Source organism: Thalassophryne amazonica, chromosome 10 (genome assembly GCF_902500255.1).
Source record: "Thalassophryne amazonica chromosome 10, fThaAma1.1, whole genome shotgun sequence".
Lineage (NCBI taxonomy): Eukaryota > Metazoa > Chordata > Actinopteri > Batrachoidiformes > Batrachoididae > Thalassophryne > Thalassophryne amazonica.
In genome coordinates, this window is record NC_047112.1 from 29,674,147 (window position 1) to 29,700,154 (window position 26,008).

Below are 26,008 nucleotides of genomic sequence, written 5' to 3' on the forward strand. Positions count from 1 at the left end.
TGACTCGCGACTGACGCTTTGAAGTGACGGAGCCGCAGTGAATGCAGCAGCAGCTCCTCTGCTTGCTGCACTCTGATCGCTTCCTCCATCTTTCATTATGAAATAATGCTGAATTTACATGGAAATGATTGTTGCGCAAAAGCTTCAGATATAGAGATGATGACTGCAGTATGCACTCCATGGAGTGCAGTTTTAAGCAGAAACAAGGTGATAATTGGTGGATGACATACAGAAATCACGCATGCACAGTGAAGCCAGGGCGGACCAATTTTTAGGGGGGACCATTAAGTCGGCAACACTGGTTTTGCTTTGGTGTAAACATTAAAAATTATGACTGTCTTGCAACTGTACCTTCAGCGATTATTATAATTATAATTTCCAGAAAAAAATATGACAGCAGTATTTACAATCTTTTTTCAAACAGGTCATTCTTGCATATATAATAATAATAATAATAATAATAATAATAATAATATTTGTTTATTTCAGATGTGGACATGTAAAAAACACTAACAGTCCACAGATTTAAAAAGTAAAATTATAAAAAAAGCATATAAAAATAAAATAAACTCTTTTTTTGCCTTTCAGCTTCTGGGGGAGCTCTGCCCCCTCCCCCCAAGACCCCCCACCTTTTAAATATTTTTCTTTTTTTGCATTTCAGCTTCTGGGGGGGGCTCCACCCCTCAGACTCCCCTAATTATAGCCCTTTTAACGCCCTGCCACTTTAAGCATTTTTTTAAATGTAGTTATAAATGAATATTCAAAGTTTTCAGCTAGCTGACAGTAGGGCTGTACAATATGGCCAAATTATCATATCGCAATATTGTCATATAAATATGATATACGATATGAGTATGATTTCACACAAAGCGCAGCAACAGTGAAACAGTAACAATACCACACTCATTTTGCACTCATCATAAGGTTAGGATACAGTGCCCTCTAAAAGTATTGGAACACTTGGTATTTCACACATTATATGTTTGATGTTGCTGACATTAATGAGCGAAGCTCTTCACTATCTGTGTACATATCATCAAACAATAATTTAAAATCGAATAATTGTTGCAGAACCTGCCATCGGTTTGTAGCTTTTTATAAGTGTTGTCCGGTTTGTGGCTTCGTCTACCATGGGCACAGTTTTTTGTGCCATTTCCGGTTTGTGGCTTTTCATGACTTTTTACGACAATGTTGTCCTGTTTGTGGCTTTTTCCCCTGTGTGCAGATTTTTTTGTGCCATTTCCGGATTGTTTTGTGCCATTTCCGGTTTGTGCCTTCGTCTACCGCAGAGCGAGCTTTGCACCGCTGCTTTGCTCATACAAACAAAATATAAGAAAAAGCACCTTCAGAATCATTCATTCATAACAAGTATATATAGTACATGACTGTTCCAGAGTACCAGCAATGATGAAAAGAAGTAAAAATCGGATCTAACCTGCAAAACAACAATACCATTTGCTGACAAAGGCGATTAATGAATATGGTCACTGCATTTGTTTTAGTCTTCTGGATTATGCATTCTAGCCAATGGCCATTTCTGATAGTAATTCCAACTTGTCAACTTGTTAGAACGCCGTATACCTAGAGTGTACAATCCAAGATGGCTGCTCTAAATTTATTCTGAAGCTCTTTATACTCTGAAAGTGCAATCGAAACAAAGGTTTTCTTGAAGGCATTCATGTTGTCTTATGACTTGCGTTGTTGTGTGGAAACTTTAGCGCTGCATTCCATTGCACGTTGGAAGTCTATAATTCCGGGACGGTATTTCCGATATCCGATTTCAATGAGATTCAGTGAATCTGCTTGTGAAAATATGCAAGGCTGCAATCAAGCTCCTTTCCACAACATTTTCACTCACCATCTTGAGAGGGGGATCATCATAACTTTGCAACTCACCACTGTACTGACAACAAAAACAACACCAAGATCTACAAATCAAGTCAGTACCCGGCAGACACCTTTTTGTATAAAACCCACCATCAAACACTGCATGCAAGAAAAATTAACGTAAAAGTAATTTTGCTTAACACTCACTGCCCATGTGTATTTTTTTTAACAGCCCTAACAGACAATCTGCAAATACTGACAAGCATAAAGCAGGCAGAGGCCCCAACAGGAGCTCTGAAATGTTGGCCGAAGAGTGCTGTCTGTTTCATAGCTCTATCAGATGTGAACGGGTGCCAAGTAAGACAGAAGAGTGGGCGAGCAAGTCGTTCTAACCCTGTTAAGTGCCTCCCTGAGGAAAGGGAAACATCATTCGAATACCAAAAAGGATGTTTTGGTAAAGCATGCAGGAGGTAGATAGGACGTTATAAAGACAGAAATATGAATGACAGAGTCGAAAGCAGAGGGAGACGAGGAAACTGGCAAGTCTTCATAAATTAAAATTTAATAGGATTAAAAAAGTTTATATTTGGCTGGAAACAACAGGATAAAACCCAACACATCATCCATCACACCCATTCTCAAAGTGCACTGGACCAAGAATACTCTGGATTTGACAACAAATGGTATCATTTTTTAAAAAATAATATTACTTGTGACTGTAAGACAATGCGTGTGCAGCTGCAAAAGTATGTTTATGATAGATTTAACATGTTGTTCTAATCATTCAGATGAGCTGCGCTCTGAATGTGGTGCACTGATGCAATGACTCGCACTCACATGCAGTGTTTTTGTTTGTGTAATGTTCATGTGAAGTTCACGTAATTAATGCGTGATGGAGATTTTGAACATTTCAAAATTTTCTTTGCGCACTTCCACGAAGCTGCGCACAGTTTCCAACGAGTTTGAGACGAGTTTACTCTCGTGCATGGCAGAGTGCATGCAAGTGCGTGGATCAAAGTCGTGCAAGTGTCAGGGGGCCTTTAGACTTTCCCATTTTAAATGACATTTCTTCATTCTCATTCTATGATTCTTTGTCTTATTGTTAATGTAATAATTCATCCTGATTGTGTTCATTGTAACAGCAGACCATCAACATTACATTAAATACATTACAGTAGTGTTGTACTCATGTGTATTCATGGCCAACTGAGATGTATCATCAGAAATTTGGAAGTAAAATTAAGAGAGAGAGAGAGAGAGAAAAGCTACACTTCAATTATACAAACACACACTACATCCTCAATTGCATACTGCAATTAAGGGTCACGGGGAAGGGGGGAGGGGTGGCAGGGTGGAGCCTATCCCAGCAGTCAGAGGGCGTGAGGTGGGGTATACTGTGGACAGCATGCCACTCTCTCGCAGGGCCACACATATTATAAAATATAGGTATGCAAATAAAATACAGGTAGACAACAAGATATCAGATTGTTATCGTTCAATATCGTTTCGTCGAAGGGAAGTCATTATACAAATGAATGTTTTTCATTCATGCAATGGTAAGAATATTTACATGAGTTGACAGATGGAAGACATGGTAGATTCCATCTTTCAACGCATGCAAATATTCCTTCCATTGCATGACTGAAAATCATTCATTATTTGTTTTATATGAGACCTAAATACATTTGCATAATGTTATTTATTTTATTGACATTTTAAAATTAGGTGTTTTTCTCAGAGTCGTAATTTGAGGGCAGTGGAACCCACAAATTCACTTTACCCAGGTGACTCGCTATCATACACAGTAAAATCACTGGTGTAAAACTAACACTGACAGTGTTAAATTAACATTGCCATTGTACATATGGTCCTACTCTGGTCAGACTTGTCCAATTCTTCATCTGACAGTACTTCAAACTCTGCTACCGATGTCCCCATGGACACTGTGGCTGATGGATTTAGCTTCCACCTATCATGAAAGCATTTTTTTGAAACGCTAATGGAGATGTAATCAAGTAAAATGTATGAGAGAAAAATGCACAGTAAACAATACAAAAATGCACACCAGTGGTGTCACCCATCCAATGGGACAAATAATGAATCACATGCTCATGCAATGGGACAAATAATGAATGTCATGTGACACACCAGTCAAATAACAAGGATGTAGTTAGTTGTCATATAAAGAATCTTATCAGATTCACAGTATAGAATTCAGAGATACGCTTCGACACCAATGAGCCTCAGGGCTTGCATAGTAATTACTCATACTCCATAACACAAAACTGAAAACCTGCTAAATATACAGTAAGATGTAACAAAGTTTAAAAAGATGTAAAGTATATCTGATGCAACACAGTAAAAAAACAAGTTGAGATGAGGCAATTTATTCAAAGTATAAGGATTAAATCATCACTTTTACAGCAGCTTTTCTTGAGACAAGTCGGGATGGATACATGAACATTTCCAAGTCACTGACTATATCTTTAGATTAGATTAGATTAGGCAGAACTTCAATGATCCCTTGGGAAGACTCCCTCAGGAAAATAAAGGTTCCAGCAGCATTGTATAGCAACACAGGGTAAGAAGCACACAGAGTATCAAAAAGTAAAAAAAGAAAAACAGTTCGCAAATATAAATATGCAATATAAATACCAGACATACTGATCAATACTCGTTTACTGGCTACTGCTGTTCCTCTCATTCTCATTCCTGTCCAGTGTCTTCCTGTTACTCCTCCTCCCCCTGAGGGAGGAGTTGTACAGTTTGATGGCCTGAGGGACAAAGGAGTTTTTTCAGTCTGTTGGTCCTGCACTTGGGAAGGAGCAGTCTGTGGCTGAAGAGGCTCCTCTGGTTGCTGATGACAGTGTGCAGAGGGTGACTGGCATCATCATTGACTTCATTTACATTACTCATTAAGAAATGCATACAGTATACTACAGGATGGTAAATCTATCAAGTAGGCGGTTCTCAAAAATTGAGTGACTATGTTTGAAATACAGTTGTGAGGGAAGACTGACTCCTGTCAGCTCCGAAAGAATTATAGGCTTCTGTTGATGTGAGTAAAGAAACTGGAAATGGTGCAACATTTGCCTGTTGCATCCTTATTCAACGGTTAATGCTGGAGTGGCGTCCAAAGGATTGTTAAATAGGAAATCAGTCTGGTTTCCCATGTGCCTTCTAGCAAAGTGTAGCTGAAATTTTGCATGTTCTTTTTAAGAGCATCCTCCTCTATACCACTTCATTGTGAAGCTGTATAAGTGCTGATGCAACAGACAGCAGCTGTGCCTTGCACAGTTTCTCCAACCACATCCACAGAAGCCTCTCAGTCCTTCAGAGCTGTGTGGGAGTCTTGGCGTCTTCCCTCACTAGTCGTTTTATAGCATGGTCACTCAGTTTGTGAGAACTGCCTACTTAACACAGATTTGCCATTCTGTACCATACTATTTATTTTTCTTCATCATTGATGTAAATGAAGTCCAAGACATATTCAGTGACTTGGAAATGTTCACGTATCCATCTCCTGACTTGTCTCAAGAAAACTGCCTGTAAAAGTGATGATTTAATCCTTATATTTACAATAAATTGCCCCTACCCCCTGAGATGGACTGGCAGTCTGTCTCGGGCATAGGTGTCAAACTCATTAAACTCAACTCCACCAGGTGATTTCACTGAATAACATCACTTTGAGCAGATGGGATGAGTTCATCAATGAAATCACCTGGTGGAGTTGGTGGTTACAAAGAAAACCTGCACCCTCTTTGCCCTTTCTGGAATCAGTTAGACACCTATGATCTAGGGTGTACCACGTATCACACCCTATGACTGCTGGGATAGGCTCCAGCCCCCGCTGCCTGATCTTGGATAAGCGCTTGAAGATGTGTGTGTGTGTGTGTGTGTGTGTGTGTGTGTGTGTGTGTGTGTGTGTGTGTGTGTGTGTGTGTGTGTGTGTGTGTGTGTGTGTGTGTGTGTGTGTGTGTGTGTGTGTGTGTGTGTGTGTGTGTGTGTGTGTGTGTGTGAATGCCACCATCCTTTTTTGTCCTTTTTAAATGCAGGAATGAATGTCTATTAACAAATTAAATAAAGTTGACGACACAAAACATGAAATAACTTGAGTTCATGCTGTCTGCAAGTAAACAGAAGCCAAAGTAAAAGTAAGGATCACTGTGTTTTGTCTTGATTTCCATTTTCCATATTGTCCCAGCTTTTTGAATGAGTTTAGTGTTGACTGACAATACAGATAATAAACTGCAATCGACAAAAATGTTGTTTTCCTCCCAAAACTTTATGAATTACATCCTGACGTGCAGCACAGCCAGCTGCAAGAGCTCAGCTCAGATGTATGGAAAGACATTCATGCCAATAATGTCTGAAAGGAAATGCTTTTGACAAAAAAAAAAAACTACACATTTTGTTTATTTTTATTTATGTCCAGAGATCAAGGATCCACCATGTAGAGTTTATGTCCAGAGTTTAAGGATCCAGTGACCAATTTCATATTTATTTACTTTAAGACTTAATAAAATGTTTGTTGTGAAAGTGTTGTGACACGGACCCACAACAGGGGGCGTTAATGAACGGACAATGGATAAGCCAAAAAGTAACAATTTAATGTTGTGAATCGCACAACAACGTACAGACAATAACAATATGGTGGACTGTCAATCATACACCAGGTGACGTGTGGGCAGGCTCGACGATAGAAGACGCCTGGAGAGAGAAGAGCCGGATCCCCACACAGCTTCCAACACCAACGGAGCTGAAGAACACCGGAGCCGCCAAGCCCTGCGCCCCAGGTGGCCGCTGTCTTCAGCAGTCAGACCCGGTACTGCTGGCAGAGAACAGAGACAGTCCAGATGAGTGTGAGTTCGCACACTCAGTAATCCCACAGTCTGTATTAAGTAAAGGAGGGAAAACCTCCACCTCCAATCACACACACTCGTGCAGCTCCTGGTCAAGGCGCCGTCTTGTGGTGGTGGGCCAGCAGTACCTCCTCTTCAGCGGCCCACACAACAGGACCCCCCCCCCCTCAACGGGCGCCTCCTGGCGCCCGACCAGGCTTGTCCGGGTGCCGCCGGTAGAAGTCGGCCAGGAGGGCCAGGTCCAGGATGAAGCTCCTCTTTACCCAGGAGCGTTCTTCGGGTCCATACCCCTCCCAGTCCACCAAATACTGGAACCCCCGGCCCTTCCGACGGACGTCCAGGAGCCGGCTTGGACCGTGCGCCGGCTCCCCGTCGATGATCCGGGCAGGAGGCGGCGCCGGTCCGGGGGCACAGAGGGGTGACACGTGGTGATGTTTGATGTGGGACACATGGAAAACCGGGTGGATCCGCAGTGAAGCTGAAGCTGCCAGCTTCACTGCGGCTGGACTGAGGACCTTGAGGATAGGGAAAGGTCCGATGTATCTGTCCTTCAACTTTTGGGATTCCACTTGCAGGGGAATGTCCTTTGTAGAAAGCCAAACCTCCTGCCCAGGCTGGTACGCAGGGGCCGGGGCACGCCGGCGGTCTGCATGGTTCTTGGCCCTCGTCCGGGCTTTGAGCAGGGCAGAGCGGGCGGTACGCCACACCCGACGGCACCTTCTCAGATGGGCCTGGACCGAGGGCACCCCGACCTCTCCCTCCACTAGCGGGAACAATGGGGGCTGGTACCCCAAACACACTTCAAATGGGGAGAGGCCGGTGGCAGACGAGACTTGGCTATTATGAGCGTACTCGATCCAGGCCAGATGGTCACTCCAGGCCGTCGGTTGCGCGGAGGTCACGCAACGGAGGGCCTGCTCCAGTTCCTGGTTTGTCCGCTCTGCCTGCCCGTTCGTCTGGGGGTGGTACCCAGACGAGAGACTGACGGTGGCCCCCAGTTCCCTACAGAAACTCCGCCAGACCTGGGAGGAGAACTGAGGACCACGATCCGAGACAATGTCTGATGGAATCCCATGCAGACGCACGACGTGGTGGACCAGGAGGTCTGCAGTCTCCTGGGCCGTCGGGAGCTTCGGGAGGGCCACAAAGTGGGCCGCCTTGGAAAACCGGTCCACTATCGTTAGGATGGTGGTGTTTCCCTGGGACGGCGGGAGGCCCGTGACAAAGTCCAGGCCGATATGAGACCAGGGGTGACGAGGCACCGGCAGAGGCTGGAGGAGGCCTTGAGCCTTGTGATGGTCAGCTTTGCCCCTGGCGCAGGTGGTGCAGGCCTGGACATACTCCCGGACGTCGGCTTCCATAGACGCCCACCAGAAGCGCTGCCGGACCACTGCCACGGTTCTTCGCACCCCTGGGTGACAGGAGAGCTTGGAACCGTGACAGAAGTCAAGGACCGCAGCCCTGGCCTCTGGTGGGACGTACAGTTTGTTCTTCGGACCGGTCCCCGGGTCCGGGCTCCGTGTCAGGGCCTCCCGGACGGTCTTCTCCACGTCCCAGGTAAGGGCGGCCACGACAGTGGACTCGGGGATGATGGTGTCAGGGGGGTCTGACAGCTCGGTCTTGACCTCCTCTTCGTGCACCCGGGACAGGGCATCAGATCGTTGGTTCTTTGTCCCGGGGCGGTAGGTGATCCGAAAGTCAAAACGCCCGAAGAACAGCGACCAGCGGGCTTGCTTGGGGTTCAGACGCTTCGCGGTCCGGATGTACTCCAGGTTCCGATGGTCCGTGAAAACCGTGAAGGGCAACGATGCCCCCTCCAGCAGGTGTCTCCACTCTTCAAGAGCCTCCTTCACCGCAAGAAGTTCCCGATTGCCGACGTCATAGTTCCGTTCAGCTGGGGTCAACCTGCGGGAAAAGTAGGCACATGGATGGAGAACCTTGTCGGACTCCCCGCTCTGGGATAGCACGGCTCCTATCCCTGAGTCAGAGGCATCCACTTCAACAATAAACTGGCGCTTGGGATCGGGCTGCACCAGAACTGGTGCAGTTGAGAACCGGCGTTTCAACTCCCTAAACGCGGCTTCGCACCGATCCGACCAGGTGAAGGGGACTTTTGTGGAGGTCAGGGCTGTCAGGGGGCTAACTACCTGACTGTAACCCTTGATGAACCTCCGGTAGAAATTTGCAAAACCGAGGAACTGTTGTAGTTTCCTACGGTTCGTTGGTTGGGGCCAATCTCTCACCGCCGCAACCTTGGCCGGATCAGGGGCGACGGAGTTGGAGGAGATGATGAACCCCAAGAAGGACAAAGAAGAGCGGTGGAACTCACACTTCTCGCCCTTCACAAACAGCCGGTTCTCCAACAACCGCTGTAGGACCTGACGTACATGCTTAACATGGGTCTCAGGATCCGGAGAAAAAATGAGTATATCGTCTAGATATACGAAGACAAACCGATGCAGGAAGTCCCGCAAGACGTCATTAACCAATGCTTGGAACGTCGCGGGCGCATTGGTGAGGCCGAACGGCATGACCAGGTACTCAAAGTGACCTAACGGGGTGTTAAATGCCGTCTTCCACTCGTCTCCCTCCCGGATCCGAACCAGGTGATAAGCATTCCTAAGATCCAATTTCGTGAAAATTTGGGCTCCATGCAGGGGCGTGAACACTGAATCCAACAGAGGTAACGGGTATCGGTTACGAACCGTGATCTCGTTCAGCCCTCTGTAATCAATGCATGGACGGAGTCCGCCGTCCTTCTTGCCCACAAAAAAGAAACCAGCACCCATCGGGGAGGTGGAGTTCCGGATCAACCCGGCAGCTAACGAGTCCCGGATGTAGGTCTCCATTGATTCGCGTTCCGGACGTGAGAGGTTGGTACAGCCTGCTGGACGGGTACTCAGCGCCCGGTATCAAATCAATGGCACAATCGTACGGACGGTGCGGGGGCAGCGTGAGTGCCAGATCCTTGCTGAAGACGTCAGCAAGGTCGTGGTACTCGGCTGGCACCGTCGCCAGATTGGGGGGGACTAAAACCTCCTCCTTAGCTGTCACACCGGGTGGAACCGAGGATCCTAAACACTCCCGGTGGCAGGTTTCGCTCCACTGAACCACAACCCCAGACGGCCAATCAATCCGGGGATTGTGTTTTAACACCCATGGAAAACCCAATATCACTCGGGAGGTAAAAGGTGTTACATAAAACACAATCTCCTCCCTGTGATTCCCAGACACCACCAATGTCACTGGCTGAGTCTGGTGTGTGATTAGTGGAAGAAGGGTGCCATCTAGTGCCCGCACCGACAATGGTGACGGTAAGGCCACTAGAGGGAGCCCAACCTCCTTTGCCCATCTGCTATCCAGCAGATTTCCCTCCGACCCCGTGTCCACCAGTGCTGGGGCGTGAAGGGTTAAATCCTCACTGAGGATCGTGACTGGGATTCGCGCACACACACACACACACACACTTTGTCATTTTAAATTACAGTCTTGATCAGAATTATTGTTCCCTCTGAAATTAAATATGCGGTAAAATTTAAAATATGTTCACAATTTAAAAACAAAAAGAACAACATTTGTATAATCTGAATAATTAATAAACTGTCCATAAGAGTTGAACAACAAAAAAGCTTTCATATAGTGAAAAAAATAATAAAAATACAGACATTGAATGTATGCATGACACAGTTCTTAAAAACCTTCAGTCGTGAGGGAAGCCACCAGAACATCCATGACAACTCCAAAGAAGTTACAGGCTGTAGATGTGACTAGAGTAACTGAACATTCATTATCTAGTTTTACAAACAGGAAAACGTAAGGAAAGTAAATTCCACACACTTCGTGAGGTTCCATGTAGGTACCTTTAATCATGAAGTTCACTAAAGTTTAGACACGTTGTCTTTTCAAGGTATCTGATCTACAAACATTTGCACAGATAGTAAAGGTAGTTGGTCCACCTGGGTGTGACTGTTCAGGTGATTCCTGGTTGCAGTAGGTAAGTGCCTCAGATTCTGTCAAAAATGTTGAACTGCCTCATCACGTCTGCAATACTTTCCTCACTTTCTCCTGTTCATAATTTGTTAACAGAAGCACAGAGGTATGGATTTGTTCTCTGTTTTATTTATAGTGTATCTTTAGCCTGTGATATCACCAGTTATAGTGTACCATTTTATGGTGGTGTAAACTCAAGAAGAGAAGAGCTTCAACACAAGAAAACAGATCAAACCGACACTTGAGTTTCCTGTGTGACTTCTAGCTTTTTATTTCACATCATCTTTTTGAGCAAATCCTTCAATGTTCCACTCCAACATAAAGCCATGTAACTGGATGGACAATGTGAGAAAAATATGTGTATAAACTACACTAATCGATCTGTGTAGTGAAATACACATCGGCCGTGGATATGAGATGAATGCGTGGCACAGTACGATGTCTGAATGATTGATCAATCATGTCCCGATTCAAACGACACCATCACCTATCTTCCGACAAGCTGACAGAGACAGAGCGGTGACCTCCGAGCACAGCCCAGAGCTGAGACAGGAAATGATTAATCATTCACATTGAGCTCGCTCAGCATGGCTAACAGTCTCTGGAGACCAATGCTAAAATGTGTACCTTATCATCAAACAAGACATGTTCTATAGAAGCACTGGATGTGCTGTCTTGGAACCAATCAAATTAAACCATGAACAAAATATGTCATGGCCTCTTTGTTCAGCAAGTGCATTTAAAAACAACAATGACAAGGCAACTGCCACAGAATCTGTCCCTAGTGTGTGTCACCTAATGTCCCACAATCACTTCAAACCAGCTGGAACTGAGCTCTCAGACTTGCAGCTCTACTGCACAACAGTGAAACTCAATCAAGACACAGAACTTCAACCATGTCGTGCTCAGTGTATTTCAGGTCAAGTCCAATTTTGCAGGCAGTGGTGAGCTGTCCAATCTTCAAAAGCTCAGCCTACCCAAACCTAACCTTAATCTACCCTTTAACTAACTCTTACCAAAACCTCCTTCCTTCCTTCCTTCCTATCCCGTAGGCTTGGTCAGCTGTGGGGGGTACGACAAATGACCTAGCCACAAGTTCCCTCCATCACTCTCTGTTCTTGGACTCTCAGGATTTTGCAGTTTTTTGTCTGTCTATTCTAGGATGTCATTCTATTTTCTCTCTATCTCTCTCTCTGCCTCTCCTCCTTCCTTGTCCTGTGCTCTGCAAGTTTGTCTTTGCAAACTGATGATCATGAAACGTGTCCGTACCATTTCAATTTGCAGCTCTTTACTATGGTTAGGGGGTCTTTATAGGATATGACATCTTGCCTGATTTTGCTCCTGGCTTCTCCATTGGTGACGTGGTCTTTGTAAAAGATGACGAGAAGCTTAAAAATAGTGATGTCATGGATCACAAAAGCAGGTGCTTGGAAAAAGTTGAGACTACAGTGTTTGTTATTTTCTGGAGATATGGAATTTCTACCAGTTTGGCTGTGCACACACATCGAACGGGAAACTCATTTTAGTGAGCTAAGCACCATGCAGAGAAGAGATGATGGACACTTTGCCCTCAACTCTCTTAATTTTTGTGATCGCAGCACCTGCTCTCTGTATCGGTCAAAGCACAACACCGTTTTAGCCTGGGTTTAACTGGTTTCAGCCAGGCTGTGTGAACGTGCAGCTTAAACTCCCTATAACTCTGTCTTTACAGGCTGCTTGAAAATGCAACTGTAATTCAGATTTTTCACCGTTATTGCAATGATGACGGACACTTATGAGTGTGCACCAAGCTGTCTCTCTAGCTGCTTTTAACAGGCTGTATTCACAACTGTGCACACGCAGCAGTCCCTTTTCTCATAGTGAAGAGGGAACCAGGGCCACTCAGAGCGAACCAGCAGCAAACCAGCCAGTGAAAGCGCTGCATCGCTCCATCAAAAAGGACTGGAAGAACAAATGGAATTGGTTAACTTACTTTTTCTTTCAAACTAGGAACCTAAAAGCCAAAGCGTATGGATCCAGATTTGTCTTGATTCACTGTCTACGTATGGGATCAGACCTCGCCGCATGTGAGTTTAGGAAGGCGGCATCACCAACTTACCACAAAAAATGACTTTTTAAATGGTTTAAGATTTCACAGATGGGATGTTTTATGTTTTTTAATCTGTACAGAGTGATGCTTTATGACATGCTGTGATATGCACAAAAATTAAAACAAACACATTTGACAAAATATTGACTATGGTCTGGCTCCACATGTTCCACAACTAATAAAAAAAATAAAAAATGCTGCAGAGTAAATTCATCCAATGCAAATGAGAGCTTTAACAGAAATCAAAAATGTTTAATGAAAATAGAAAGTTTACATTTACTACATTTAATACCTTTATTCATAAATTTGCTCTTGTTTACGTCACCTTTTTCAAAATTAAAACTACATAATCTTAGACAAACTTTGCTTTCATGGCATCATTTGCCACACCACCTTTCTTCGCACACTTGCAGCACACTTGAGTAGTTTCTGAAATTAGCTGAATTGATTTAGAATCGAAAATCGATTTTTAAATCGAAAATCCTTTTAAAATGAATCATGACCCCATGAATCTGAACCGAACTGAATTGTGAGATGTTAAAAAATTCACCTCCCTAGTTAGCTGCCACGCTAAGGTTAACTAGCGCATTTTGAAACTATCAATCCCCACACATTTAAACTCGCACCAAATTGCACATCAACACAAATTTTATCCTCTTTCACCAACAAAATTCCCTGCCATACTGTACTTACAGTCTAATGTCTAAGATTTATTAAAGCACATCATTATCTTATAGCCTTCATTGTCTTTGCCGAGTGGCAACACTAAATAACACTCAATCAGACATTCACTCTGAAGTGTTGCTTGTTGGGAAATTGCTGTAAGAGTTGCTTTTTGCAACTTTGGAAAGTTTCAACTTAACTTCTCATGAACATCCCCTACACTTTTTCATGCAGAAGACCTAAGAATGTAAGAATTATGGTAAAGCCAGTGGCAGCATGTGGTGACACCGTGAGTGGCCTTGTGTGACTGTGCATGTATGCACTTATCTCTGTCTGCCCATGGTTCAGATTGAACTATGTGACGTCCAACCCAACCCCCACACAATGTTGCCATAGCAATTAAAATACATCAGAGGCATGGGTCAGTGTTGTTCAAAGTGTCACCTATTTTTAGCAGCTGGAAGCTTGTTATTCTGAAAGAGCACAAACAGGTAGTCAGCACTACCAGACCGGACTGAGTTATGGTATTTTACTTACCTTCAACGGATGGAGCTTGGTCCTGAGCAGCATACAGCATTTCCTTGAATGCCTGATGAAGGAATGAGACAAATAATCATGAATTAGGTCTTAAACTCTCTGTAAATGTTGACAGGTAGTTGATTGGACATGGTTTGAAAAGGCGCCCACTTGTCTACATATAAGCTCACACAATTGACAGTGCATGTCAGAGTACAAACCAAGCAGAAAGTCAAAGGAATTGTCTGTAGACCTGAAGGTCCCAATGAGCACAGTGGCCTTAGTCAGCACTGCTCTGTGGAGAGAGGAGAATCTTCCAGAAGGACAACCATCTCTGCAGCAATCCACCAATCAGGACTGTATGGTAGAGTGGCCAGACAGAAGCCACTCCTTAGTAAAAGACAGATGGCAGCCCACCTGGAGTATGCCAAAAGGCACCTGAAGGACTCTCAGACAATGAGAAGCAAAATTCTCTGGTCTGATGAGACAAAGATTGAACTCCTTGGTGTGAATGCCAGGAGTGATGTTTAGAGGAAACCAAGCACCATCCCTACAGTGAAGCATGGTGGTGGCAGAAGACTAGTCAGAATTGAAGAAAAAAAAAAAGATGAATGCAGCAATGTACAGAGACATCCTGGATGAAAACCTGCTCCAGAGTGCTCTTCTCTGTGGTAAATCTTTCAGCAGGACAATGACCCTGAGCACACAGCCAACATATCAAAGGAGTGGTTTCAGAACAACTCTGTGAATGTCCTTGAGTGGCCCAGCCAGAGCCCAGACCTGAATCTGATTGAACATCTCTGAAGAGATCTGAAAATGGCTGTGCACCAGCGCTCCCCATCCAACCTGATGGAGATTGAGAGGTGCTGCAAAGAGGAATGGACAAAACTGCCCAAAGATAGGTGCACCAAGCTTGTGGCATCATATTCAAGAAGACTTGAGGCTGTAATTGTTGCCAAAGGTGAATCAACAAAGTACTGGGCAAAGGATGTGAATACTTATGTATATGTGATTTCATAGTTTTTTGTTTTTTTTTTAATTTACAAAGAAAAAAACTTTTTCATGTTGTCATTATGGGGTGTTGTGAGTAGAATTTTGAGGGGGGAAAATTTATTTGCTTCATTTTGAAATAAGGCTGTAACACAGGGGTGCTCAAGTTCGGTCCTTGAGAGCTACCTTCCTGATACTCTTAGTTGTCTCCCTGCTCCAACACACCTGAATCAAATGAAAGACTCGTTAGAAGGCTTTTAATGAGCCTTTCATTGGATTCAGGTGTGTTGGAGCAGGGAGACAACTAAGAGTGTCAGAAAGGTAGCTCTCGAGGACCAAACATGAGCACCCCTGCTGTAACATAACAAAATGTGGAAAAAAATGAAGGGCTGTGAATACTTCAGACACACCATATTGAACAGGATAAAGAAGAGCATCATTTGGGCTCTAAGGATTAAATAATTCATTTTGGCAAAGGTCAATGTGAAGAAATTAAATTTTCATCCTTATCTGGATTCAGTTTGGCACACAATTAAGTGGATTCCAGAACTGCCATGGCAAAATCAGCCAGATGTGAATTACCTGGGTGAAGTTCAGAAAGTAAAGTGTCCCTTTCTTATCAGCTTGCAATATTTATTATTATTATTATTTTTTATCATTAAGACTTAGCAATGATGCACACCTCACGTTTATATAAGACAGTTCCATAACAAAAAGGTCACTGTATTTTGTCTGTATAACTACACTGATATGGGTTCATCTTCACCAGTTTCACTATTTGTGCTTAATTACACAATACCTAGAGGAGTAAATAATACAACTTTAATTTCACACTTAAATTCTGTTTTGTTTGACTTACTATTTTAGAGCAAGTAATTCAGAGCAAGAATACGAAGGATAGAAGTAATTTATAGCAAGAGTTTGTCTTTAAAAAGCAGACTGAAGCAGAAGAAACACACAGATATATGAGAGCCAGAGATAACTGCAGCACTGAAATAAGGCTGATTCCCTGCTGTAACACTGGTCTGACAGATCAATTGTATGCTGGTTCATATCAGTGGTAATTAAACAATGGAATTAAACACTGTTTCAAGAGATAAAAATGTATTGAGGATTACGTTGTCTGAGAAACAGTTATAAATAAATACAGTTGTTACCCATTCAACTCCTTATAGTTTAGTAAAAAACAAATTGACATCTTTAAAAGTGCACAGCCTTTGGGGGTTTTTAACATTTAAATCATAAAAAGAATTTTTGGCACCACTATAGGTTTATTTATTACCATTTAAATAGGGGATTCATACTACGACATATGATCACTATGATCAAAATTTGCATTATTCAACAAAAAAAAAAACAAAAAAAAATAGTTCCCCTGAGGGGGAAAACTTCAAATAAACAGACAACCTTGAACTACTTATGATAGTGACCCATACAGTCTATGATAGCAATGTCATAGATCATGTGGGGTCTTCCACTGACTTGCACAAGGGATGCTGGGAAGCACATGGTGACACCCAATCAGAGTAGAGATGCACACTGATGTTTGCTGGCTGCTCACTCGATCAAAATAATCCAACATGGCGGAAGACATGCCGAAACACCTTATATTTCTGTATAAATCTAATATTTTTCTCATAAGGCTCAATCCTGACTAATTTCCAGTTAACATTAACATTCCCTTGACTAATAGCTGGGGCATTCAGACAAGGAGGTGCTCATTAACATGAAGGCGATGCCATGGCGATGGTAATGAGAAGAATGGGGGCAGGGTGTCTCTTTGGGGAGTTGAGATGAACCTGTGGGCTTGGCAATAATTAGTGGAAAAACCTGTAGACAATAAATAAGAAAAAACTAATGGTGCCATCAGCTTGAACAGCCATGTTTTAAAGTGACGATTGCAATTAAATGATAAACATGATGCTGAACAGGATACCAAAATATTTGAGTACTATATTCACAAAACATTCCTCAGGCTTGTTATCTGTGTTCTCAAGATTAGAGCTGCAACAAATTAATCGATTTATGTAATCAATTAATCTTTTTTTTTTTCTTGTATTAGTCTATTGATTATTTTCTACAAATAACTTTCAATCTTGGATTCAATTTTTTTTTTCATAAAACTGCCAGAGACAAATAAAGAAACCAGAAAATAATCACATTTAAAGAAGCTGAAATCAGAAAATTTAGACCTTAAAAAAAACTGAAAATGATTCATCTATTACCAAACTAGCTGGCGATTAAATTAAAAATGAATTAATAATTGATTCATCCTTGTAGCTCCACTCGGGATGAATGTTTGTATGTCTAACAAGATTTCCAACCCAAATGGATGAATCCACTCTACGTCTGAGTGGACCCCTTCACAAAAAGAGGAAGGGAGGAGGAGAGGATGGAAGGAGGGGTGGGGGAAGAGAGAGCAGAGGGCAGGTCTGGTCGGGGACCAGATGTCCTCCCAGTGGGGGAGGAAAGACGAGGTGAGGGATGCAAGGAAGGAGGGAGTTGCGAAAAAGGAGGTTCTCAGCAGTTGCTGTGCCTGTTGGATACATAATGTTATAACACGCTGATAAGATTTGTTGCTATACCACAGCTGACATGAGCGATGTAAGTTCTTTTGTGTGTAGGGCTGCAACAAATGATTATTTGGATAATCGATTAATCTGATAGGGTTTCGACACGATTAATCAATTAATCGGATTAGCGGGGAATTTTTTAAAAATGTGCCAGGGAAACAATTTTTCTCTCCTTCCATCACTTTATTTAACAACAGAACATTATTTGAAAACTTAAAATACTTGAAAATCAACAAATCATCAAATGTCCCTTGACTGTTGAAATATAAAATAATAAAGAATAAAACAGTTTATAATAAAGAACAAAAATAATTATTTCAAATGGCATTGCTTTATCAAAGTGCTGAGTTGCCATAAAACAACATTGAAACATATAAATGTTATAAAATATATGGTGAAAAAAGAGGTATTTTTGTTGGTGCAAAATAAGCAATTAGCATAACCAGTTAACCATAAAACCTAAATCAAAAACTGTAGCCTGACTCATTATATGTGCAACATTCTCTGTATAACTTATAAACTATGTGGTCATTTCACATTGACACATGTGACTCATGTCTCTTTCTCTAAAATTGTATTGTAGCATTATTAGTTATTATTACTATTATTATTGTTGCTATTATTATTAATATATAAATAAAAACAAGTTTAAAAATATAATAATTTGTAATACATTTGACTCTTTTACAACAACAAATGCTGAGCCATGAATTATTATACAGAAAACAAATGCACAAACATGCTGAAATGACAGCATCTTAAAGCTAACTTTAACATTGAAAACGCCATAGACATGCTAATGTGTTAGCATCGGTGTTAGCATAAAATACATCTATCAACTGTTTCAGAAGACCATAACAGGTCAGTTTAACATTAAAAAAAGGTAAATATTCCTCACAGACATATGCTCTTTAGGGTTTTGGTGGGGAAAAATTAAGATAAAGCGAAATAAAACAAATGAAACCAACAAAGCAGCAGCTCGAAGCACTCCTTCACTGGTTCAAGATTCAAAGCAAAGCTCGGTTGATTATATGGAAGAAACAAAACATTTGCGGTAAAACAACGTTATTTAGCAACTAATCGATGACTAAATTAGTTGACAACTATTTTAATAATCGATTTTAATCGATTAACTCGATTAGTTGTTTTAGCTCTATTTGTGTGTGTGTGTTTTTTTTTTTTTTTTGCTCCATTACCATTATGTCTCAAGCAAAGCAAAGATTGGCTTGTCAGTTTAAGCATTTACACGTCAGTGGAGAGATTAATTAGAGAAAGGTGAGGCTTCACCTCTGGACAACCACCAATTACTTGATGAAATCACACAGCCACCTGCTTATGGCCAAACACCCCCCCAAAAAAACCAGGACTTTTTTCATTTGAATTGTAAACGCATGTCTCGACAAGCACCCTCCTCCTCATCTTTCACAAGTGATTAGACTGCGGCAGAAAATGCATGAGTGACCTTGCTCGCTCGCCCATGCCTGTAACGGTCTCGCTTTATTACAGATGGTTTGCGTTGAGCACAGCGTTATATATGGTACAGCTCTGAATTCAGCAGTTGCAGTCTCTTGGGTACAGTTCAGCTAATCAACTAACACCTAATTATCGAGCCTATGTTTTTCGCTTACGGATAAGCTTTTCAGGTAAATCTGAAAACCCTTAGAGGACCAATTAGCTTCTACTAAATTAAGTTCCGCTAACTTCAAGTCAGCTAAGTTTAACAATCAAAAATATCTGTAAACCCTAAAATCAGATATGGTTGTTCCTGTTGGAGCTTATAGACTAAGCCAAGAAGCAAAAGTAGAAGCATCACCTCCAGGGCATGGAGGAACAGAAGGTCAAGCCACAGTAAATGCGAGTCTTTCATTGGATTCAGGTGTGTTGGAGCAGGGAGACAACTAAGAGTATCAGGAAGGTAGCTCTCGAGGACCGAACTTGAGCACCCCTGAATTAGATAATAAAATATTATTTTGCAGATGTGTTTTCTATTTAATATGTTTTTATTAATTTAATACTTTCTGTACCGTGACTAAACTGTATGTTGAATGTTAACTATTGTTTAATTTCATTTGTTCATTTAATTATTTTTGTACATCTTGATCATCATTTGATCTTGATACGCTAAGCCTTTTTGGGAACCGACTAGCTTACGCTACAGAATATTAAAATTTCCACTCTTTGTTCTGTTTTACATGGTTTTAGAGTCAAAAAAATAAAACAATGAACTCCAAACCAAAGCTAAATTCATCTAATAAAAGTTAATGGTTGGCGTAGCCTCAGCTACTAAACTTTTAAGGGGTTTATCAGTTTAAGAGCTAACGTTTAGCTTAGCTGTGCCCATTCAAACAGTTTTCACAATTGATACTCAACAATATCTTCCACCATGAAAGCTGGGTTGCGTATGAAAATTACTCAAGAATGCTATAAATAAGATAAGATAAGATAAGATAAGATAAGATAAGATAATGCTTTAATAGTCCCATGGCTGGGAAATTTACAGTGTTACAGCCAGAGGTGGGATGAAGTCACCATCATGTCACTCTGAAGTCATGAATAAGCAAGTCCCAAGTCAAGTCTCAAGTCATAATGAACACCAGTTGTTTGCAAGCTGACTCGAGACTTGACTTGGGACTTGCTTATTCATGACTTGAGAGTGACTTGACAGTGACTTCATCCCACCTCTGGTTACAGCAGCATAGGGACAGTCACAGAACAACAGTGTAAGTATCCAAAAATAAGGTAAAAGTAAAATGATTACCAAATATAACACAATATACACAGTAGAATAGATTAAACTATACACAAGCAGAAGGAATGTACTGTAATATTGCACTGATGTTGTACATGAGTGTACAAGTATTGTTGCACAGAATGTGTAGTATTATTGCAAATGGCTGAAAAATTGTTACTATAATGATATTAATGATTTGAATGATCTACTCAAATAAATTGAGATTGTTAATAAAATTAACTTTTTGTGCATTTGAAAGCAAATCCTCATCGAATCTCTCCACCTACATACATCTCCTGCTCTTTGGCAGAAGCTTTCAGAGTCAGCAGGACACATTCACCTCTGTTACAACCAGCTGTTTAAATCTACTCCTTCACTGAAAAATAATTATTTCACTATTCCCCCCATCAATCCCTGCATGTTTAAACCTCCACATCAACCTAAAAGCTGGTTTGCCGTAAAAGTGGCTTTGCCGCATTCTTCTCATCTGCATAGAAACGGGCTGACCAATCGGAATGGACGGCTGTGATAGTCTTCAACACAATAGCTTGCACCAAAAGAAAAAGGAGGCCCGTGAAAAGTGGGCAGCAGGTTAATTAATCCATCTGACACATAGCAGCCAGAATATTACATCAAACCACAGTCAATTTGCCTTATTGGACCTGCCACGGAGACGCCATTTGACTACACAGACGAGAGACTGTGTAAAAATGGATCTGTGCTGCTGGAATAATGTGTCACTACCATTTAATAGATACACAATGTGTTAGAAGAAAACACATTCTGTGCAACATTCAGTGTAAATACACACTGTGTAAGCATTTGTTACGGCTAAAGGTGTAATATAGTAACTAAATGATTTTGTGCATTCCTCAGGGGTGTTTATTATAGGACTCTTTGTAGAATATAGTCAGCTCCATCATTTTCAGGATAGTGATGCATTTTTTTTTTTTTTTTTTTTTTGTAATTTTGCCTCTATATGCAGCCACAGTGGAGATGAAATGAAACAATCAAGATGTGCTTTTGGAATTTCAGCCCAGTCTCACGTTTTTTTTTTTTCGTCCTCGTCACGAAAATTTGAATCATTTCGTGATGGGTTTTTTTAACTCACTATTACGAACCTACTCCTACCCACAACCCTTAACCATAACCATAACCATAACCTAACCCTACTCCTTCCTCTAACCCTAACCATAACCCCCCCCCCCCCCCCCACTGCACTTTTAATTACGTGCAGCCATCACGGAATGAATTAGAATGAATTCATGCTCCCATGACGAAAATTTTCCACTTTTCGTGACAATATGACAAACCAATAGATGAATGTATATTTCGTGCTGCTGAATCACGACAATCCATGAGACTGGGTTGGCAATTTCAACCATTTTTATACACAGTGCAGATACTTTTACAGGCCATACATAATTAGACAAACTAAATGTAAGTGTTAATGGTAATAGTAGAGAAGCTTGAATCTTCGACTGGACTGGGTTGCTTGACGTGAAGACGTTTCGCTTCAAATCACAGAAGCTTCCTCAGCTAAAATTCTTGCTCTGGTAGTCTGACTTCTGTCTTGACTCTTGTAGAGAAGAATAAACCAGAAGCCAACAAAAGCTGGAGTTTTTAACCTAACCAGACCCCTCCTACTGAGAAGCCGACTGCTATAGGCTAGTGACTAAACAATAGCTCTAATTAGCACCTATTGTGCACTCTCCTAATGATGGGATGGAAGCCTCCCCTGATGGCTCCCTTGACGACTCTCCTGATTACATGAATGACTCATTACCATGAACAAAAGACTGAAACTGCTTTGACCTGAGTACCCCATTGTAAACAGGGGACAAAGCGTGTCTGAGACCCGCCCCCCGGTTAAGGCTGGGTTTCAACTGTTTTACAAAGAATGCTTCCTTGACACCTCTCTCAAACCATTTCTTCTCTATGGCTAAGATTTTAACTTCCTTGTCCTCAAATGTGTGGTTAGTGTCTTTCAGGTGGAGATGAACTGCAGACTGAGGTCCACTGGCGACCTCTCTGCGGTGCTGGTATAGCCTCTTGTTTAAAGGTTGCTTAGTCTCACCTATGTAGTGTTCATTACAGTTTTCCTGACATCTGATATAATACACTACATTGCTCTGTTTGTAACTAGGGATCCTGTCCTTAGGGTGAACTAATTTCTGTCTCAAGGTGTTAATTGGTTTAAAGTAAACTGGGATTTTGTGCTGTCTGAAGATCCTCTGTAGTTTTTCCCCTACTCCTGCTAAATAAGGGAGAGACACTCCTCTTCTTCTTTAGAATTCATCATAGTACAGAAACAGCATTAGTGAAGGTTACAAATGATCTTCTTATGGCCTCAGACAGTGGACTCATCTCTGTGCTTGTTCTGTTAGACCTCAGTGCTGCTTTTGATACTGTTGACCATAAAATTTTATTACAGAGATTAGAGCATGCCATAGGTATTAAAGGCACTGCGCTGCGGTGGTTTGAATCATATTTATCTAATAGATTACAATTTGTTCATGTAAATGGGGAATCTTCTTCACAGACTAAGGTTAATTATGGAGTTCCACAAGGTTCTGTGCTAGGACCAATTTTATTCACTTTATACATGCTTCCCTTAGGCAGTATTATTAGACGGCATTGCTTAAATTTTCATTGTTACGCAGATGATACCCAGCTTTATCTATCCATGAAGCCAGAGGACACACACCAATTAGCTAAACTGCAGGATTGTCTTACAGACGTAAAGACATGGATGACCTCTAATTTCCTGCTTTTAAACTCAGATAAAACTGAAGTTATTGTATTTGGCCCCACAAATCTTAGAAACATGGTGTCTAACCAGATCCTTACTCTGGATGGCATTACCCTGACCTCTAGTAATACTGTGAGAAATCTTGGAGTCATTTTTGATCAGGATATGTCATTCAAAGTGCATATTAAACAAATATGTAGGACTGCTTTTTTGCATTTACGCAATATCTCTAAAATTAGAAAGGTCTTGTCTCAGAGTGATGCTGAAAAACTAATTCATGCATTTATTTCCTCTAGGCTGGACTACTGTAATTCATTATTATCAGGTTGTCCTAAAAGTTCCATGAAAAGCCTTCAGTTAATTCAAAATGCTGCAGCTAGAGTACTAACGGGGACTAGAAGGAGAGAGCATATCTCACCCATATTGGCCTCTCTTCATTGGCTTCCTGTTAATTCTAGAATAGAATTTAAAATTCTTCTTCTTACTTATAAGGTTTTGAATAATCAGGTCCCATCTTATCTTAGGGACCTCATAGTACCATATCACCCCAATAGAGCGCTTTGCTCTCAGACTGCAGGCTTACTTGTAGTTCCTAGGGTTTTTAAGAGTAGAATGGGAGGCAGAGCCTTCAGCTTTCAGGCTCCTCTCCTGTGGAACCAGCTCCCAATTCGGATCAGGGAGACAGACACCCTCTCTACTTTTAAGATTAGGCTTAAAACTTTCCTTTTTGCTAAAGCTTATAGTTAGGGCTGGATCAGGTGACCCTGAACCATCCCTTAGTTATGCTGCTATAGACTTAGACTGCTGGGGGGTTCCCATGATGCACTGAGTGTTTCTTTCTCTTTTTGCTCTGTATGCACCACTCTGCATTTAATCATTAGTGATTGATCTCTGCTCCCCTCCACAGCATGTCTTTTTCCTGGTTCTCTCCCTCAGCCCCAACCAGTCCCAGCAGAAGACTGCCCCTCCCTGAGCCTGGTTCTGCTGGAGGTTTCTTCCTGTTAAAAGGGAGTTTTTCCTTCCCACTGTCGCCAAGTGCTTGCTCACAGGGGGTCGTTTTGACCGTTGGGGTTTTTACATAATTATTGTATGGCCTTGCCTTACAATATAAAGCACCTTGGGGCAACTGTTTGTTGTGATTTGGCGCTATATAAATAAAATTGATTGATTGATTGATTGTCTCCGTCTCCTGTCTATCTGGTCTCTTTGTTTTCTGGGACTGCTGCACTTTGTCCAGGGACCATCGTGGGTACCCACATACTGTGAGGGCTTTCCGTACAAGTTGTTGTTCTTTAGCCCTTCCCTCTGCAGTTGGTTGTTTCTGGCATCCAGCCAGAAACAACCATTTAGCCTTCTTGGACTGTGATGTTACGATTGGAGAGAACAGGCAGCTCCAGACAGAGGTTTACAGAAAACCCACTCACACTGACCCATATCTGCTCTTTGGCTCAAACCATCCGCTTGAACACAAGCTCGGGGTGATCAGGACTCTTCAACACAGTGCCCTACAGGTGCCGACAACTGCAGAGGGAAGGGCTAAAGAACAACAACTTGTACGGAAAGCCCTCACAGTATGTGGGTACCCATGATGGTCCCTGGACAAAGTGCAGAAGTCCCAGAAAACAAAGAGACCAGATAGACAGGAGACGGAGACAAGAAGAAGAGGAGTGTCTCTCCCTTATTTAGCAGGAGTAGGGGAAAAACTACAGAGGATCTTCAGACAGCACAAAATCCCAGTTTACTTTAAACCGGTTAACACCTTGAGACAGAAATTAGTTCACCCTAAAGACAGGATCCCTAGTTACAAACAGAGCAATGTAGTGTATTATATCAGATGTCAGGAAAACTGTAATGAACACTACATAGGTGAGACTAAGCAACCTTTAAACAAGAGGCTATACCAGCACCGCAGAGAGGTCGCCAGTGGACCTCAGTCTGCAGTTCATCTCCACCTGAAAGTCACTAACCACACGTTTGAGGACAAGGAAGTTAAAATCTTAGCCAGAGAGAAGAAATGGTTTGAGAGAGGGGTCAAGGACGCATTCTTTGTAAAACAGTTGAAACCCAGCCTTAACTGGGGGGCGGGTCTCAGACACACTTTGTCCCCTGTTTACAATGGGGTACTCAGGTCAAAGCAGTTTCAGTCTTTGGTTCATGGTAATGAGTCATTCACGTCATCAGGAGAGTCGTCAAGGGAGCCATCAGGGGAGGCTTCCATCCCATCATTAGGAGAGTGCTAACTAGAGCACAATAGGTGCTAATTAGAGCTATTGTTTAGTCACTAGCCTATAGCAGTCGGCCTCTTGGTAGGAGGGGTCTGGTTAGGTTAAAAACTCCAGCTTTTGTTGACTTCTGGTTTATTCTTCTCTACAAGAGTCAAGACAGAAGTCAGACTACCAGAGCAAGAATTTTAGCTGAGGAAGCTTCTGTGATTTGAAGCGAAACGTCCTCACGTCAAGCAACCCAGTCCAGTCGAAGATTCAAGCTTCTCTACTATGGAAACCACCTGGACAACTGAGAGCCTACACAGAAACATTGTTAATGGTAATATGATTCAGAACTTTTTTTTACAGTAGGTTTCTTTAGACAAGTCAGGGGATGGACACATGAACATTTGCAAGTCACTGAATGTCTTGGATTTTATTTGCATCAATCATCACGAAATGCAAACAGTACTGTATGGGAAATCTGTTTGGAATCAGCAGTTCTCAATAACTTAGTAACCATGCTAGAGAGGGAAGCCACCAAGACACCCCAAGGCTGTGACTGGATAGACTGGGGATGGTGCAACTTTTGTCTGCTGCATCAACAGTTACATAGCTTCATGATGGAGTGGAACAGACAAGAAAACAGATCAAATCCAAGCTTGAGTCTCCAGTATGTGAAACTGGAGCTGAAATTTCATATTTATCTTTGGGGAAATCCTTATCTGTTCCACTCCAACAGGATGCTATGATTGGTGGTGCAACAGACAAAGGTTTAACCATGCACAGCTTCTCCGATCACAGCCACAAT

General features: G+C 42.1%; 1 protein-coding gene across 1 annotated transcript in view; it reads right to left on the reverse strand.

The window, feature by feature from the left end:
- xpr1a (xenotropic and polytropic retrovirus receptor 1a) overlaps positions 1 to 26,008 on the reverse strand; it is a 229,231-nt gene that overhangs the window by 200,404 nt on the left and 2,819 nt on the right. The window contains exon 2 of the mRNA XM_034179678.1: positions 13,969 to 14,020. Coding sequence (XP_034035569.1) covers positions 13,969 to 14,020 — 52 coding nt within the window. The remainder of the gene's footprint in view (positions 1 to 13,968; positions 14,021 to 26,008) is intronic.